Source organism: Eurosta solidaginis, chromosome 2, assembly GCF_040869045.1.
Source record: "Eurosta solidaginis isolate ZX-2024a chromosome 2, ASM4086904v1, whole genome shotgun sequence".
NCBI lineage: Eukaryota > Metazoa > Arthropoda > Insecta > Diptera > Tephritidae > Eurosta > Eurosta solidaginis.
Window position 1 is genome coordinate 277675546 of NC_090320.1, and position 18480 is coordinate 277694025.

The window sequence follows — 18480 nt, forward strand, 5'->3', positions numbered from 1 at the left end:
TCTATGTAGAGAACTATTTGAGCCGGATTTTATTTCTCATGGAGGCCAGAAACCAAATGTGTATTGAGATCGTCAGAAATTTTCTACTTCCATACTTAAAGAACTCATGGGTACTTATCCTCAGAAGGGCAAATGTTCAAACAAAATAGCCCGATTCTCAGCGAGTGGCAGTTCGGTGCAGAGTTTAAAATAAAAATAAATGTTAGGCGCGATAACCTCCGAAGAGATTTTAGGCCGAGCTTTTCTTCCAATTTGTGTCGTGCTCCTTTTTAATTTTTCCTACAAATTGGCGGGACGGGACCTACTCGTACTCCGAACGGCATCTACAAGGAGTTTTCACTGGGAGCTTTTCATGGCAGAAATACACTCGAAGTGCGAAGTAAACACTGCAGTGGGGCGACCCCGCTTAGAAAAATTTTCTTCTAATTGAAAAATCTTGTTTCTAAAATTTTGATGTTGCTTTGCCTGGGGCGTGAACCCAGAATCTTCGGTGTGGTAGGCGGAGCACGCTGCCATCACCACCACGGTGACCGCCAGTCGTGCAGAATTTAGATGGACTAAAATAATTTATATTACTATAACCCCCTTCACTTTAAACATTATGGAAATGGCTCTTTGGTTTAAAATAGGCAATATCAGTGCTACCCCTTTTTCGAATTCTTTCTGCTGTTGTCGAAGCGAACGAATACCGTATGGTTTTGTGTGAGCGGTATATGCTCTCTATTAACTTTCCCAGAAGCCACTTTAGCGATGACCAGGGAGGTTCGATTGCCGGATGCTGGTGTCGGCCATGTGATTAATTCACTGTCTTCTTCCAATTTGCGTCGTACTCCTCTTGATTTTCCCTAAATTTTGGCCGGACGGGACCGAGTTTGAGTTTGGCAGCTGGAAAAAGCTGTATCCGGGGACCTGAAGCTCTGTAGGTGTGTGGACTGGGATGCAGAAGTATTATATTGATGCATTCGATCTAGTATCGTAGAAATTCGTCTTTTATATTGGCCTTCAGGACAAAAGAGGTTGGACCTCGCTGGCCTTAGAATTAACTTTTTATTGTTTTTTTTTTTTTCTAACTTCGCATTATGTATATGTAGGCCAACGTCAGGCTGATGCCCTGCAGCAGCAGCGTTGGTGTTTCCCATCCACAAAACTGGATTACTGCAGCAAAAGAACAGGAGACCAAGGAAAGAGTCCTTTAAATCTTGGGTCTCCAAAAATTTGAAGTGATAGACTTTTCGCATACGCAATGAGATCACAATTGTACTATGGAATGCAGACCTCTGCATTAAAATCGCTGTCATCATTACGGGAAACTGGTCGCTAGATAAACATGCGGTAGAATGGGAATCCGCTGCAAATAACAGCTCCAGAGTTTGCTGTAAAAATGCGACGCCATTTAGGAGCCAATGTTCCAACTCTGAGTGACATAACTCAAGGTAGTTGCAAAATCTGTGTATAGTGCATCAGCAAATTGATGACCCCGGGTTTCTATTCACTAGAAGAGTACAGAAAATTACTATTCAACCATGTAATGATTAGGCCAAGATCCTTCTTTAGAAAGATCTAATTTTTGATAAAAATTCAAACTCGGTCTCATAAGCTGCATCTATATATCTCAACAAACCTTGAGCCCATTTTTACAGGACTTAAAATTTTTTATCAGCAATCATTCCAAAGTAGAAACATCCTGAAGCACCTTATATATTTCCGAATTGCCCTAGAAGCGTGTGAGCGTTTAGCTATTTTAGAAAATTACGCCAATGAATTACCTACGCTTGAAAAAACTTTCACAAGATTCACATAACTTAAAATCCCCCAAAGGATAAGTGGACTACCAAATAGTTTTGTGTATGACTTATCTTACACACATACTCGCATACCAGCAAAAAAAAAACAAGAAAAAAGCCGCGATGCGCCAGGCTACGCTTGCGCTTACCTGGAACTTTAATGCATTAAAGTTCCAATTACATTTGATATGAAAAATTCCAAAACGATCTTCACGATGTGTCGTCCAATACTAATCCCTGCACTGCCTTCCTTACTTGCACCACATAAAAGCCGTCCCATAAACAATCTGACGAGCTCATCTGATATCTAAAATGCAAGGAAGCTTAATGGGTTGACTACTTCAAACTAGCAAAGGTACAGAGTTGCTTCGCAGCTTACAACTTGGAGTCCTAAAAATGTGAACTTGATGTGGCACTGACAGTTTTCACATTTCAAATTACCTGACAATTATAGTTTCTTAATTTTTTATGTGGTAACAATATTGGCGCAACTAAACGATGACGATATGAGGCGCTATAAATACAAATACGCATGTAGGTTTATAATAGAGATTGGCGTGTTAACAAATTACAACAGTGTGTTTTTGGTACGAACTCGAGTCGAACTGGAACGGATGATCAGCTCAGAGGCAAACTGAGGGGATTATACTTTACTGATTTGTTGGTTGACGTGGCAATGTTGATAACTCAGAATAGACGAATATAACCAAAACGTTCTCCCGCGGATTTATGATCCTGTCCGTGATGTCGACGGCGAATATCGAAAGAGTTATAGCGATGTGCTGTATGAACTTTACGCAGATATGACAATAGTGCAACGAATAAAAATTCAAAGCTTTCGCTGGCTAGGTCATGTCATTAGAATGAAGGCAGACGTCACGGCCAAGAAAGTATTTCAGTTTGGTAGCAGAGGAAGGGTGACCTCCACTGAGTTGGAGGACGCACTGGTGGAGGAAGACTTGATCTCCCTTGGTGCACCCAACTGGCGCTAGTGGTCGCGAAACAGGGATGACTTCCGTGACTTGTTACGAAACGGCCAAAATCGCTTTGGCGGTTGAGCGCCAATTAATGATTGTGATCTAGACCGTTTAGATTAAGTAGTTGCTTAGCTTCCCATATGTATGCTCCCTACAGGTTCCCAGCTCCCCTAACCTGAGGGCACTCTGGGATTCCGTGCGTCGATAAAGAGATAGTTGGTTAGAAGGAACCTCTGTTAGGGATAGTTTAAACGCCCCCGTTCCCGCAATACACGCAACTCTTTCACTTAGCAAGCTGGACATATTGTTCGCCTAGACCGCTTTCTATGAATCCTTACTTAAATATCGTAAGTAGCGCCCTTTTGGTAGTATAGAAGACACTTTTCGATCTCATACCCAATTTCAGTCCCTCGCTGATCAAACTTACACGTTCCAGGGGTCAAGTAACACATTCTTAGGATCGTTATCCTATTTTTCCGATATCTTGTTCTATCAGTCTTCTTAGTGCTGTGTGTCTCAACCCAGCATAAACATCTCTGGACTAAGATTCAAATTCTAGCCCCGAATTTGGGGAGTGTCTGGAATGAGGGTAGTCCTTTGCGGGATATGAATCTGGTACGTTCCGGTGCTAGCCCGATTCTTTCGAGGTTTGTTTATTTTAGTCATAGGCATAGCGTACAATACAGAGAAAACAAATATTAAAATGTTCAATACTTAATTTTTGCATTTCACGATGCACGGCAATTTAAGAAAGCAGTACGAGCCAAAAAAAAACCCCAGCGGGTTAGGTGGTTAGAATATACCCGCGGTAGGTATGCCTGTCGTAAGAGGCGACTAAAAGACCGGACTCAAGTGGTTTTTGTACCGCAGCCCTTTCAGTTTGCCAGCGCAATACATAGCTTCTCCAAACCCAACTGTCAACCACACCTCTCCGTGGCGAATCCTGTTTCATTAACAGCCGAGGCTCTGGCGACCCCGAACTCCTCATGGATCTAGGGGGTGGGAGGGCGGTATGGCCTAGAAGGTCGCATGTGGATATAACAAATCGTTCCCGAGATGGTCGGGCTTGGTACCGGAACGTACCGGATCTGCATCCGGCAAAGGACCAACAACTCGATAACACTCCGCAAAGCCTTCGGGGAGTGTCCTTATCGCTACAAAAACAACAACAACAGCAACAGCCAAAATAAAAATTTTACACCTGAATATTCTAGCCTCACACAGTTATCAGGAAAGACAAAACCAACGAAAGCTTTCTGCAGCTACTAAGATATTGACTAAATCTGCAACTAATCTAGATCTTTATGGCGTTAAGACCGGTGGTGGCTTTTTGCATTTCATGGAATCTGATGTGTACCTTAAATTCGAAGTAATGTAGTAACGCAGTGTAGTTCTTTCCGAACACGGTTGAAATTGGTCAATGATTATCCTTTGTTTTCCGGCTGCATTAATTTCACTAGGAAGCACACTTTTGTTATTATTTTTTCAGCCACCACTGACTCTCTTGATATGTCAGGAATAAAGAGGGGAAGAAATCAAAGAGTTGTGCCGTATTATGCGATCTCAAGGGCCAAGTATTTTGGTTGAGTTCATTTGATCCAGCGAAAACTTGTTCTCTTCTATGTTCGTAAATAAAAAGAATCAATTTTTTACAATACTTGCTACATAGCATATTTATTTATGTGATAATTCCCTTTCTCATATTAAAAATTAAACAAATATTTTTTCTTCGTTTATCAAACTACATACATACATGTCATATAAGGCGTTATTTACCAAAATTTAAATAAACTTATTAATATTATTTTTATTATATACTTACATTTACTTTTCCACTAAATAATGTATGTATGTATATAATAAGCAAATAGAAAACAATTAGCATAACGAGATAACAGTTAAATGCCTATAGGTTAGACTGTTACACAAATTACGTGGGTACTAATTTGAATATAATAAATTTTCCAATTCTTTTAGGTCCCGTTTTTCAGTGCGAGTTTAAGTTAACTAGAGCTGGGGGTTTTTTCCCGACCAAGAGCTTTCATTTCTGTGTAAACCCCTTTGACTTGTTAAATTTAACTGTAGTTTAAGCTCGCATAGAAAACCGGGACTTAGATATACAAAATTATGAAGGATTTAACAAAAGCGCAACACTTCCAAATATTCCTTTATTTGCTAAACCGTTCAGCAGCATTTCAATTTGGCATAAATTCTGCCGCCTTTGCCTTGTCGTTCCTAACTTAAAACTGGGGTTTGTATTTCACGCCCCAATGCAGATAGCTCTTTGAGAAATAGTTTTGCATTGCTCAATGTAGATGAACCATAAATAATGCGTTTATTTACATTTGCAGATTGTTTTTGTTTTATATAATCAACTAAATTTTGATATTCAATATAATTGCCGCCGCCCACAATAAATACAACTGCATCTTGGAATGGTGCCCGATTTTTAGGCAAAACATCACCGCCTTTTAAAAGTTTCGGATCTAAATAGAGATAGTCATCTGTTTCAGAATTACTGCGACATTCCATCACCTGCTCGGTTAGCTTTGTTACTGGAAGACTCTAAAAATGAATTAGAATACACGTGATAAGCAAGCCTTTTCCACATCTTATTTAATTAATAACTTACGTGCCGCTTGACTACCAAATTTTTAACACCCTCCATTACAAATGACGAACCCTGTGATACTAGCTTGGAAAACATAGATACTGTGCGCGTGCCGCCACCTTCATATTGTACGGCCTGATTCAATGCTGGCGTACGATTAACTATACCCTTCCAACGTTGCACATATGGCAGTGCTGCTAGATCACAACCCGCTTCTTGCAGTGCTTCTTTCATACGTTCGAATTCGTATTCGGGCACATTTTGTGCACAAATATAGTAGATTATATATAAACGCAATTTATCTTCAGGCAAACCAAATTCAGGATCTTTTAACAATTCAAGTAATGGACGATCAAGTGCTTGTTTTGACATAATTTTTTCTTCCAACTCGAAAAAGGAATCTAAGCGGCGCGCTTTTATATAATTCAATATAGCTGTAGCGATTTTTGTATGCATATCTATAAGACGTTTCTTTTCCATTAACTGCGGCAATGAATTGACAGCATTTGTTAAACGAGCAGTGGTATCATTGACTATGGCAAAAGCCACCTCATTTTCGCCATCAATGCCCATCGAGGTTTTAAGGCGTTTAATTTCATCTTCTGAATTGCGATAAGACTCGAGCTCTTCTTGTATCGCTTCGGCAACTGTAGGAAAAGGGCTGCCTTTGTGTGTCATCCAAAAACGATCGTTGCGATCGAGATCACATGCTTTTGGTTTCTTGCGTGTACCTAGGGAAATATAAAATATTAATTTAATAATTTGGGAAAAATTTAAACAACGTGACATCCGGACGGACAAGGCGACAGCTGTTTCGATTATACCTTGTAAATCTCTTCAAAGCCTTTTTTCCCGGGAGTGGGAGTCGAACTCGCACTCCTACGATAGTTGAAATGGTTATAAACGCATTCATAACCATTTCAACTATCGTAGGAGTGCGAGTTCGACTCCCACTCCCGGGAAAAAAGGCTTTGAAGAGATTTACAAGGTATAATCGAAACAGCTGTCGCCTTGTCCGTCCTGTTGTTGTTGTAGCAATGCTCGCCCCACCCAATAGGCGCGACCGATCACAAATTGTCATCAATATCCTCTAACGGGAGTCCAAGGAAACTTGCCGTTTCAACAGGGGTGGACCATAAGGAAAGGGGTGTTAGAGGCGTTGGTTCCACATTACAATTAAAGAGATGGTTGGTGTCATGTGGGGACACATTGCAAGCAGGGCATACATTTTGTATGTCGGGGTTGATTCTGGATAGGTAAGAGTTTAACCTGTTACAGTATCCAGAACGAAGTTGAGCAAGAGTGACACGCGTTTCCCTGGGGAGTATGCGTTCCTCTTCTGCGAGTTCTGGATATTTTTCTTCAAGTACTGGATTCACCGGGCAATTCCCGACATAAAGGTCCGACGCCTGTCTATGGAGTTCACCAAGGACCTGCTTGTGTTTTTCCGCTTCATACGGCTGGGTTCTCAGGTGCCGTATTTCCTCAAAATGCTTACGGAGATGACTCCTTAGGCCCCTAGGCGGTGCTGGTTCGTCAATCAGATGTCTGTTGGGATGCCCAGGTTTCTGGGTATTCAACAGAAACTGTTTAGTCAGCATCTCATTTCTCTCCCTGATGGGGAGTATTCTCGCCTCATTATGCAGATGGTGTTCTGGGGACATAAGAAGACAGCCCGTGGCGATTCTGAGAGCAGTATTTTGGCAGGCCTGTAGTTTCTTCCAGTGGGTGGTTTTTAGGCTTGGCGACCATATGGGTGACGCGTAGCACGTAATCGGCTGGCTAATTGCTTTGTATGTGGTCAAGAGCGTTTCTTTATCTTTTCCCCAGGTACTGCCAGAAAGGGATTTGAGGATTTTATTACGGCTCTGAATTCTTGGAACAATTGCGGTTGCGTGCGCACCAAAATGTAGATCCTGATCAAACGTCACACCCAAGATTTTGGGGTGTAGGACAGTCGGTAGCGTAGTGCCATCGACGTGGATGTTCAATATGGTCGACATTTGGGGCGTCCATGTTGTAAATAAGGTCGCGGAAGATTTAGTCGGTGACAATGCCAGGTTTCGCGAGGCGAAAAAACTGGAGAGATCAGGGAGATAGCCGTTTATTTTATTGCATAGCTCATCGATCTTTGGGCCTGGGCCTGTGGCCATTATTGTGCAGTCATCGGCGTAGGAAACGATTGTGACTCCTTCCGGTGGTGAAGGTAGCTTAGATATGTAGAAATTAAACAAAAGCGGGGATAGGACACCACCCTGTGGCACCCCTTGTTTAATTCTCCTTTGTTTTGATGTTTCGTTTCTGAATTGCACCGATGCCTGCCGACCACCCAGATAATTTGCGGTCCACCTTTTAAGACATGGGGGAAGGGTGGACCCTTCCAGGTCTTGCAGTAACGAGCCATGGTTGACCGTATCAAAAGCTTTTTATAGGTCTAACGCTACGAGTACTGTTCTATGGTGGGGATATTGATTCAAACCGCAATTTATCTGGGTGCTAATGACATTTAGCGTGGAGGTAGTGCTATGGAGTTTTCTGAAGCCATGCTGATGAGGGGCTAGCTGCAAATGTGCTTGGAAATAAGGGAGCAAAATGGCTTCAAGCGTCTTTGCCACTGGCGATAGGAGAGATATCGGACGATATGATTCACCTACGTTAGCTGGTTTCCCAGGCTTTAGTAGCGGGACCACCTTGGCCATTTTCCATTTCTCGGGTATGACAAAGGTGGAAAGAGACAGGTTGAAGACATGCGCTAAGTATTTGAAACCCTCTTTCCCTAGGTTTTTAAGCATCGGCATGGCTATGCCGTCTGGGCCCACTGCTTTGGATGGTTTAGCGCGACCAATGGCGTCCTCAACCTCTCTAGCGGTGATGGTAATTGGTGACGCGCTGAGTTTGTGTTTATGTGCGTGTCTATTGGCTCTCCGTCTATCTTTGTCGACCGTAGGATGCATTATATATTGTCGGCAGAAAGCGCTCGCGCATTTTTTCGCATCCGACAGCACCTTATCGCCAAAGGCGATGGAAACTTTGTCTTTGTGCTTAGTCGGATTCGATAGGGACTTTACGGTGGACCAAAGTTTACCTACACCGGTAGAGAGGTTACAACCTCTTAGGTGCTCTTCCCATTTCGCCCGCTTGTGTTCGTCCACAAGCAATCTGATGCGTTGGTTTATATCCCTTATTTGGGGGTCGCCTGGATCAAGCTGTCTTATAAGGTCGCGTTCCCTCGCTAAGCTCGCGGCCTCCGCCGGGAAGTGGGGCCGGATTTCGGGAATTCTCCCGGCGGGAATGAAATGTGCCGAGGCGGATTCAATGACCTTACGGAAGGCACGCTCCCCTTGGCGGGCATCAGTCGGGATAGGGAGGGCAGCAAAGCTGCTGTCTGTTGCAGATTTATATTCTTCCCACTTTCCTTTTTTGAAGTTTATGAAAGTGCGTTTTTCGGTGACGATGAAGTCGGCAGTACGCTCGAACGAAATAAGTATGGGCAGGTGGTCGGATGCCAATGTTACTATCGGCTGCCAGTTGACGCAGTTTACGAGTTCTGCGCTCACGATTGAGATATCTGGCGAGCTATGACAGCTTCCTACCATACGTGTGGGGGCGTCTCCGTTTATTGTGCAGAACGTCGTTTCGTCTATTTGATCCGCCAACATCTCACCCCTACTGTCCGCCCGCAAGTTTGAATGCCATAGGTCGTGATGGGCATTGAAATCGCCTAAGATAATGCGATTGTTGCCAGTGAGTAAGGCCTCGATATTAGGGCGGTATCCACTGGGGCAACAGGTGACAGGAGGGATGTAGATGTTGATGATTTCTAGATTTGCATCGCCTGACCGGACAGATAGGCCTTGACGTTCTAAGACATTGTCACTGCGGTCGATGCCAGGATCAAATATATGATATTGCACAGACTGGTGTATAATAAACGCGAGGCCGCCTCCATTTCCGCTCTCGCGGTCTTTCCTGTGGACATTATAACCAGAGCAGGTCTGCAATGCAGATCTTGCTGTGAGTTTAGTCTCTTGAAGCGCAGCAATGCGGATGTTGTGCCGCTTCATGAAATCGACTATCTCCGTAATCTTCCCAGTTAGTCCATTACAGTTGAACTGCAGAATTCTGAAGTGCATGAAGGGTGACGCCGCCACTCTAGGGGTAAGTGAGGGGTGTCCGTCCTGATGTCACGTTGTTTAAATTTTTCCCAAATTATTAAATAAATTATAAAATTAAAAAATTGCTTCAAATAAATGTTTTCATACATTTGAAAAAAAGCAATATGGGCAATCCCCGATTATTAAAATAAAATATTAATATTTTCAATTGGAAGTACGAATATATCACACTCACCTGTGTTCGTTGCGCCGTCATCATCAACATACACCAAGTTCAATCCTAACTCTAATACATCATGCACTAACGCCTGGTACGACCATGTGTGATGTAGGGGTGTTGCTAAATCTATATTTCTATCCAAAATCAACAATACAGGACGTTGAAAACTGAATACACCACCAGCTTGTGTTGCGTCCATATGAAAAAGATTTGAGCGGGAATCCCATAGATTTTCACGCAATTTTTTTTCCAATTTGCGTGCTACCATTTCCGCAGCACTATTGCGTGGACAACGTATAATGGGCACATTACCCAATGTGACAAATACAGAAAATAATGAGTCAACTATGGAATCCATAAGTGCCTCCATTTCATCGTCACGCGTATTTGCGCGATTTATAGAATAATAGGATAATTGTTCACTCTTTTGATGTTTCAATATAAAAAAATCATCTTCTAAACTTATGAAGTTTACATATTGATCGTAAACACGATGAATATTGGCAACACAACCAGCTTGGATTGCTGCAGCAGCTAAATCTTCGATTTTTTGCCGCGATATGGGCGCTAAAAAGTTGAGATGATAAACATCGTATAGGCCATTGCCAAAATCTTGTTGTATACGATCTAAGTTCTCTTCGGTAGGTAAACAAAAATAAATGGTAGGCACATCTGGTATGGAATCGCGGTCGGAATGTAGTTGTCTAGAACATGAAAAAATATATTTTAAAATCCTGTGAAGGTTCAATAGAAAGCTTTTCATACTCACACATGTAAGGTTATGCCCAGTTCGCGAAGTTCCTTAACAGAAATAATGGGCGATATAATATCCTGCCCCACCCGATCGAAGATGAGTATTTTCCATACTGGTTCTGCCGCTAACGCTTTCGGTTGTTGCGCATTTAAGTTGAGCATTTGCTTTATAGCGTCTACAGGAGAAATTCAATAAATTAAAAAAACATTTATTTAATACGTGGATTATTATTTTTATTATATTTTTTTCGCAATATCTTGTCAATGCATTGCCAGCAGCAGCAATGCAACGAAATACGCTGTGATTTGCTTTTGTTTATTGTTGGAACACTCACTTATTTGTCTATCACGCAGCGTTAACATATTGCGATGAAAATAATTTGTTATAAATAATTAAAACAAAATAAACGCTTATTTAATAACAATTTCTATTTTTCAACCAAATGTTTTTCTACAAATTGGATTTTCACATATTTGGCACAGCTGTGAGCTGTCAAAATGACTATACCACGTATTCATTCTAACAAAACGACTCGGTTGCATCGGGAATGGAGGTATTCTAAAAGTGTTCAACTTTATAAAAAGAACCTAATTAGGTACGTATTGAAAACAAAGAGGATACATACAGCATACAGATGGGAATAGTTTTTGAAACCCATCGTTCCCACAGAAGCGTTTATTTTCCATTGTATTTATAAAATATATATTTTAATTGCAAGACCAGCTCAACTCACTGCAGCACTGCGCAATATTCATTTTTCAACTAGCGTAATACTAATTTCACACAGACGGCTTATTGAATAATAAAGGCAATTTTCTACATTAAGACGCTTATTGAGCTCAATCTTCCCTACAAAATTCTAATCTATTATTATTTCATTAGTAGCTAATCGAATGCCTAATGAAGTCAAAAGCACAATGCAACTCTGTTGGCAGCGTTCCGCTTCCGTTTCAGTTTCTTAGTTTTCAAAGCAAATGTCATTGTCTGCATGGCGGAACGATACAAGGTGGGCGCATCGAACAGCTGATTATAACCTTTTTTATTTGATTTGATATATCAACTACCGGCGCAGTACGATTTTGACATTTGTCCATCGAATTTACAAGTACATGGAATTTTTTTTGTTTGTAGGTATGTCACCATGCTCCCACCTTGTATCGTTCCGCCATGATTGTCTGTCTCATCCTTCATACTAATCGAGCAGTTACTTCTGTGTGAAAGCAAAAAATTTACGATTTCATTAGCAGGTGAAATGAGATCATTAAGGTTCTGTGTGAAAACAGTATAACAAATGAAACATGTGTTCTAATTGTATAAAAAATTATTATATATTATTGAATTTATGTGAATTCCTGTTACAAGCTAGATATGGTCCTTGCGCCTTCGATATTAACATTTTTAAGCAATAGTTACTGATGTTATATTACCAGGAACCACAGGTAAACTGTGTAAGATTCACTACACACGAAGAAAAAAGGATGTGCAATATTTGCAAACATGCGTAAATATCAAAATCGTTTTGATTTTAGCGCAGTTCTCTGCGCAAATAGCGCAACCAGTGCACACACCGGGCAAATCCTTGTGCAAATTGGTAATTGGCACAAGGATAGTTGAGCCGTGTAACTGGCGTATTAGCATAGACTTGACTTGACTTGGTGTAAACTTGGCAACTTAGCCACGATTATACTCCACTTAGCGCATACAATCTGGCATCATAACCAATAAATTTCAATTTGTGTGACAAAATGTCAAAATGAAATGGAAACAAACAAATGGCATCTCAAAATATAAACGTCGCTTAGAACTTACATAGAAAATCAAAGTTCAACAGATTTCTAAGTCAAGTTAAGCGTTGCTAAGTTTTGCGTAATCAGTAACATGCAATGTTCATTTAACAGAACTGTAAGTGACAGTTCTCAAGTCAAGTCAAGTCTATGCTAAGCATCCGTAATGGAGCCTTTATGCTGGCTGGCAACGGTCAAAAAATGCTGTTGGTAACCATAGAAACCAAAGCTTGTTGTCGGATTCGCGTTGATGAAAATCAAAATTTTTAGTTTTTTTCGCTTGACAGCTGGTCTATTTAATCGTGGCCAACGTGATTGACATGCATTAAAGTGCGTGCACACTAAGCGGCGCGACACATGGCGACACGTTTCACAAAATATTCGCGGCATTTTTGCCTAAAAGTCCGTGCACACTAGGCGACGCTACACATAACGATACGTTCCATAAGAATATATGCAAAGAATATTTTATCGGTACGTTTCGCGTCGCCTAGTGTGCACGGACTTTAAAAGTGCGTGCACATTAAGCGACGCGACACATTCCATAAAATATTCGCGGCATTTTTGCCTAAAAGTGCGTCCACACTAAGCGACGCGACACATAGCGACACGTTCCACAAAATATTCGCGGCATTTTTGCCTAAAGCATATATGACACTACTTTATTTTTGCTTGGATTCCAAGCTAAGAAAACTGACGAAACTTTATCGGAACTTCAAAACATAACAACAATTTCTATCATGAAAAAGCGAGACCAATATTCCCCAAAAATTAGTGAGTTTGACATGTTTTTGTTTATGTTTTACATTTTATTTTTACATTAACACTTTTAACAATAAAAACAATACAAATAACAAGCGAAAATTATTTCGGTCCCTAATAGTTCACTTTTTTCACAAGAAAGTTGAGTTTAATTGGGTTTTTATTTACTAAATTTTCAAACTAAAAACAAAATTTTCATGTGTCAGAAAAAAATAATGAAAAAGCGGCCGAATGTCAAAAAAACCTATCGAAATACAAACTGGCTCGTTTGTTTTTAATGAACTATATTGTATTTTCCTTGTATTTCGTTAGCTTTTTGAAATATAGTTTACACACTTACTCTAGTACTGAAGCCGTATTAGGAGGGAGTGCGACAAAAAATTTAAGATAAAATACAAGAAAAAATACACGAAAATAAAGTAGTGTCATATAGGTATAATTGGCCAACTTGGTCGTGTCGTGTCGTCCGACTGTCGCTAGGTGTGCACGGTTCCATAAGAATACATGCAAAGAAAGTTTTGTCGGTACGTGTTGTTGTTGTTGTAGCGATTAGGTTACTCCCCGAAGGCTTTGGGGAGTGTTTTCGATGTGATGGTCCTTTGTCGGATGCAGATCCGATATGCTCCGGTAACACGGCACCATTAAGGTGCTGGCCCGACCATCTCGGGAACGATTTATATGGCCACATTGACCTTCAGGCCATCCCTCCCTCCCCAACTTGTATTATTATTTAGTGAAATTTTTATTAATTTTTAATAAAACTGCTGTAGTTGCGAGTAAAAAAAAGTCATCACATCCGATGGCGGCATATTCACATCCGAACGCTACTGTTTCTCAATGCAAATGTTGATTGAAGGCTTTTTATTTGATAGTCGCGGGGCAAGCGTAAAATACCCGACACGCACACATACAAAAATTCTGTCAACCTCGTTGTAAATCGCAGGATGCCTTTAGATCTGCATTCGATTTTGCTTGTAGGAATTCACAATATCAGCTGCAGCGGCAAATGTTTTCCTTGTACCAATTTTCAGAACACTACCGCGCAAGTATAAAATACAACCCTGTGGCAGCATTCTACACTTACAGTGCACTTAAAACTGTAGCGAATTGACTTCGCTGTTTTGGAGACTTCGTTCTGTATTTTCGTTGCTGCTGTGGAAATTTGCTGTCAGTCTTTTAAAACATGGCGGATTAATAAGATGTATTGGTAAAATAATGCGCTAGTCGACTAATTAGAAATGTATAAAAATACATAGTAAAAATGTGTTTTAAGCGAATGAAATTATGTTTTCCAACATGTTCCAGCAGATAAGAAGAAACTGAACTAAATTACTGAAACGTCTGCAAAAAATAAAGCGATCAGAAAAAGCGGAAGTCTTGCACAAAAAACGTGGTTTCATATTTCGCAGCGGTGGGTTCTAACCACAAAAAACGAAACTATTTTTCACTGTGAAGGTGAAGACAAAATTTTGTGGAATTTGAGAAAATGCAATGCGCTGCTGAAATTCAAGAGCTTTGAGTGTAGAAATATTCATATAAACGTGAAATTAAAGTCATGTCTACGGAGTACAGAAGGTGGTTACAAGAAGAATAATGCAGAATTGCAAGTTGCCTATTTGTTTGGATGCAAGTTCGAATATAATTGCAAAAGAAAAATGTGTCTGACTGCAAGCAGAAATGGCGGCTACGGCCATTGCCAATTCTCCGTAGTGTCACGTATGCGGAATGGTGTTAAATTTAATTTTATATTGATAATATTTTTAAATCTGTTGCTGAATTCACGCAGTCAATTGCTGATCAACGTACAAAATCAAGTGGGTAGAGTTATACATACATATATATACTGCCTAGTTTATACATCAATATACAGAAATACGCACAATTGGTTAACATAAGTCTTACGATAGATAGTATACATATGTAATTTTTATTTAATTGCGAACATGCGTTCATTTATTGATACATCTAAGGTAGAAACATTTCTTGTGAGCGTAATTGACCATCATTCGGTGTCGAAGCAGGTCCTATCTTCATAAGTTCATTAATATAAATATGCGCAACACAAAGAATACATTTGTTCAGAAACAACTAGTCAACTCCAGCCATCGCATTTTAATAAACCACAGGCAAATACGAAAAATTAAAAAAAAATAAATGTAAGGCGCGATAACCTCCGAAGAGATCTAAGGCCGAGCTTCTCTTCCAATTTGCGTCGTGCTCCTCTTGATTTTTCCCTACAAATTTGCCGGGCGGGACCTACATGTTTTATGCCGACTCCGAACGGCATCTGCAAGGCAGATGAGTTTTCACTGAGATCTTTTCATGGCAGAAATACAATCGGAGTGCTTGCCAGACACTGCCGAGGGGCGACCCCGCTTAGAAAAATTGTCTTCTAATTGAAAAATCTTATTTCTAAAATTTTGATGTTGCTTTGCCCGGGAGTTGAACCCAGGGCATACGGTGTGATAGGCGGAGCACGCTACCATCACACCACGGTGGTCGCCAAAAATTAAAAGTAAAAAAAAAACCCAGCTAGAGTTGGGTCGTTTCGTTCTGAACTTGGTCAATTGACCGGGTCTCTCAACTGAACAAGTGAACTAGATCTTTGATTTCGGTTCTATTTGTTCTTTTAGTTCGTTTTATCGAATGCTATTCTTTCTCTTCTCGGTCGCTAACGTTGTAAATTCATACATAAATACGCAGAAATTCACAGTGTGTCGATGATGCCACTTACATGCCATCCTAATATAAACGCACGCAAGTCATTTTCTGTCAAAAATGTCTCATGCACATACAACTTGTATGAGAGCAATCCAAATTGAATTTGCGGCGTGAAAACCACTCGATTTCCAATTTTTGTTCTGCGTGACATTTAGATTTAAGGTAAGGCCACATTAGGCTGCACTACGCAGCACTGCACTGCGCTACAAAATATTCTTTGCATGTATTCTTAGGAGGCAATTCACACCTAGCGTCAGCAGCGCTGCGCGACCCGGCACAGCGCGGCAAATTTGATCAACTAGACAAAAAAGCCGCGTTGGGAAGTGTCGCGCAGTGCTGCTGCCGCTAGGTGTGAATTGCCTCATAAGAATACATGCAAAGAATTTTGCACCATATTTTTTCAATCTGGGCAAAAGAGTGTGGAACTCCTTCCTCATATCTTGAGGATGAGATGTCTTGGACCCATAGCCACGACCTTTTTTTTCCTTTCCTCTTCTTACAAAAATGAAATAATTACAACTTCAAAAACTGTGTCGTCCATTTTGCAAACAAAAATAAACACAAACTTGCTGCAATGTGTCGCTCGATTGCCGCTTAATGTGAATTGCCAAAATATGTCGCTGTGTGAGGCGCCGCTGCTGCTACGTGTCGCGCAGCGTAATGTGCGCGTACCTTTAACGTTTGCACACATGCTTTACATTGTCGCAACACATGCTTATTTGGGTTAGGGCAAAAACGCCGGTTGTTTGCGTGCGCTAAAAAACGCAGTGCGGTTTTATTAGGTTGGCATGTTAAGGCCTCCTGTGATTTACAACGAGATTGACTGAATTTTTGTATGTGTGCGTGTCGGGTATTTGACCCTTGCCCCGCGACTATCAAATAAAACGCCATCAATCAACATTTGCATTTGCATACATTGATAATTTTCAAAAAAATTTAATATGAATTGCTGTTCTTCCGCACTTGTTCATTTTGAATGTTGACACAAACTAAACATAACACTGCTGTTTTGTTAATCACTCCGCGACTATCAAATAAGCAACCGTCAAATGAAAAAATCAAAAATTTAAGAACCGAATCTCTGACATGAACGAAAAAGCACAACTCTAAACCCAGCTGACCGCAGCAAAGACAAAAATGCGCATCTCTCCAAAATAACTAAAGAAATGTCTACATCAATTCGCCTTTGGTGTTGCGGCGAAAGAGAGCAGACGAAATGCTTTGAGAAGCATTCAATTTTACCATTAATCAAGGCGAATCCATACCAGGTGGTGTCAAAGCGAATTCAACCAATTCGCCGTGCAGAAGAATGTCAAGTCAAAAGAAAATTTTCATTGATTTCGATTAACTGGCATTGTTGTACAAGGCTTTGTATGGAAAGTTATCAAGAAGAAGCAATCAGCTGTTGGGATAACACCACCTCTACTGAATTCGCCTTGACCATTAATAAACTTTACATAATAACAATAAAGTCATTGCATACTTTTTGGCTGGAGTTGAACAAACAACAACAGCCTTTGTGCTGGGTGCGAGAATAGGCGCACGTGATGGAATGTATGCTTCTAATATCGGTAAAATGCTCAAATTCTTGCATTCAATTGTGTAGTTTCGTACTTAATGCATGAAAAAGAATGTGTTGATCTTGAACTTGGTATAGTTTCTATAGATTATCCGAGTATACCTAAATGCGTTTATTGTAATTATGGCGGTGCTTTGCATTTTATCATTGAATAAGCATCGGGCCAAACATATATTATTATTATATTTATTTATTTATTACGGTCTTTAAGACCTAGTTGATGTTAAGTAAACATTTGTTTAATTAAATATTAAGTGTTTTACAATATAAAAATAAGTTTTCTTTAAACTTATTAATATTTTCACAATCTTTTATCTCAGTAGGTAGTTCATTGTACATTTTGTTCCCAGTGTATTCTAAAGTCTTCTTTGCGAACTCTGTTCTTACTCTAGGCAGACTTATATTATTGCAGTACCTAGTTCCGTAACTATGGATCTCGTGATTATATAATATTTTATTGCTCAGGTAACTCGGTAGCATTCCTAATCCTACATGATGCATAAATTTCAAAGTGAAGTCACTTATTGACTGTTTTATACTTAGCCAGTTTAGCCGATTCAGCATTACAGTTTTTGATGTTCTTGGGGGACATTTTAATATAAATCGCATTGCCTTGTTTTGTTGTATTTGTAGTCTTTTAATTGCCATAACACTCGCTATCAGCAGAATTGTAGGACAGTATATAAAGTGCGGCTCATTAATTGAGCGATACACCATTATTTTATGACGTTGACTAATATGTTTGCATGTTCTGTACATGAATCCTATTTTCTGCGCAATTTTTCTTTCAAGATAATTTATATGTTCTCCAAAAATTAGGTTTTCATTAATTAAATCTCCTAAGTACTTCATTTCATTTACTCTTTGAATTAAATTGTTTTTTATATTCAGGGTTATATTGTTTAAAACGTTATTTCGTATGATGTTCTGGTTTTTGCAAAATACCATGAACTTAGTCTTATCTATATTTAAGTTCAATTTTTTAAGGCACAACCAGTTGTATAGAGACTCAAGATCTTCTTGTGCTTTCTGCATTGCACAGTCGGCATATTTCTCACTGATGATTAGATTAGATTATTTATTTATTACGGCCAGGGGCCCTATTCAGTAACTGTGAGTTTTAAAATGTACACTTTTTCTTCATATAATTTGTATGAAAGAAAAATGAACATT

At 40.0% G+C, this 18480-nt stretch overlaps 2 protein-coding genes across 6 annotated transcripts in view; one reads left to right on the top strand and one right to left on the bottom strand.

The window, feature by feature from the left end:
• Positions 1-4406: 4406 nt before the first annotated feature.
• On the bottom strand, positions 4407-10957 carry Slh (sec1 family domain containing Slh). Its single transcript, XM_067770066.1, has 5 exons — positions 10796-10957; positions 10477-10636; positions 9723-10411; positions 5394-6103; positions 4407-5326 (listed from the first exon to the last, which is right to left on the bottom strand). Exons 1-5 carry the CDS (start codon positions 10821-10823, stop codon positions 4997-4999), a joined length of 1917 nt encoding a protein of 638 aa, XP_067626167.1. The 5' UTR covers positions 10824-10957; the 3' UTR covers positions 4407-4996.
• Positions 10958-14172: 3215 nt separating this feature from the next.
• oaf (out at first) overlaps positions 14173-18480 on the top strand; it is a 196145-nt gene continuing 191837 nt past the window's right edge. For all 5 annotated transcript variants that reach the window (XR_010949883.1, XR_010949884.1, XR_010949882.1 and 2 more), the window contains exon 1: positions 14173-14821. Coding sequence is in view for 2 of the 5 variants with exons in the window: in XM_067768143.1 (XP_067624244.1) it covers positions 14663-14821 (159 nt within the window). In the remaining 3 variants the exon portion in view is untranslated. The remainder of the gene's footprint in view (positions 14822-18480) is intronic.

Excerpts from the sequence above, each read along its gene's own strand:
- Slh (XM_067770066.1), bottom strand. The coding sequence starts at position 10,823 with ATGTTAACGCTGCGTGATAGACAAATAA. Across the intron at positions 10,637-10,795 it reads GCTGCGTGATAGACAAATAA|ACGCTATAAAGCAAATGCTC; the intron begins GTGAGTGTTCCA and ends TTTCTCCTGTAG. Across the intron at positions 5,327-5,393 it reads ATTTGGTAGTCAAGCGGCAC|AGTCTTCCAGTAACAAAGCT; the intron begins GTAAGTTATTAA and ends ATTCATTTTTAG.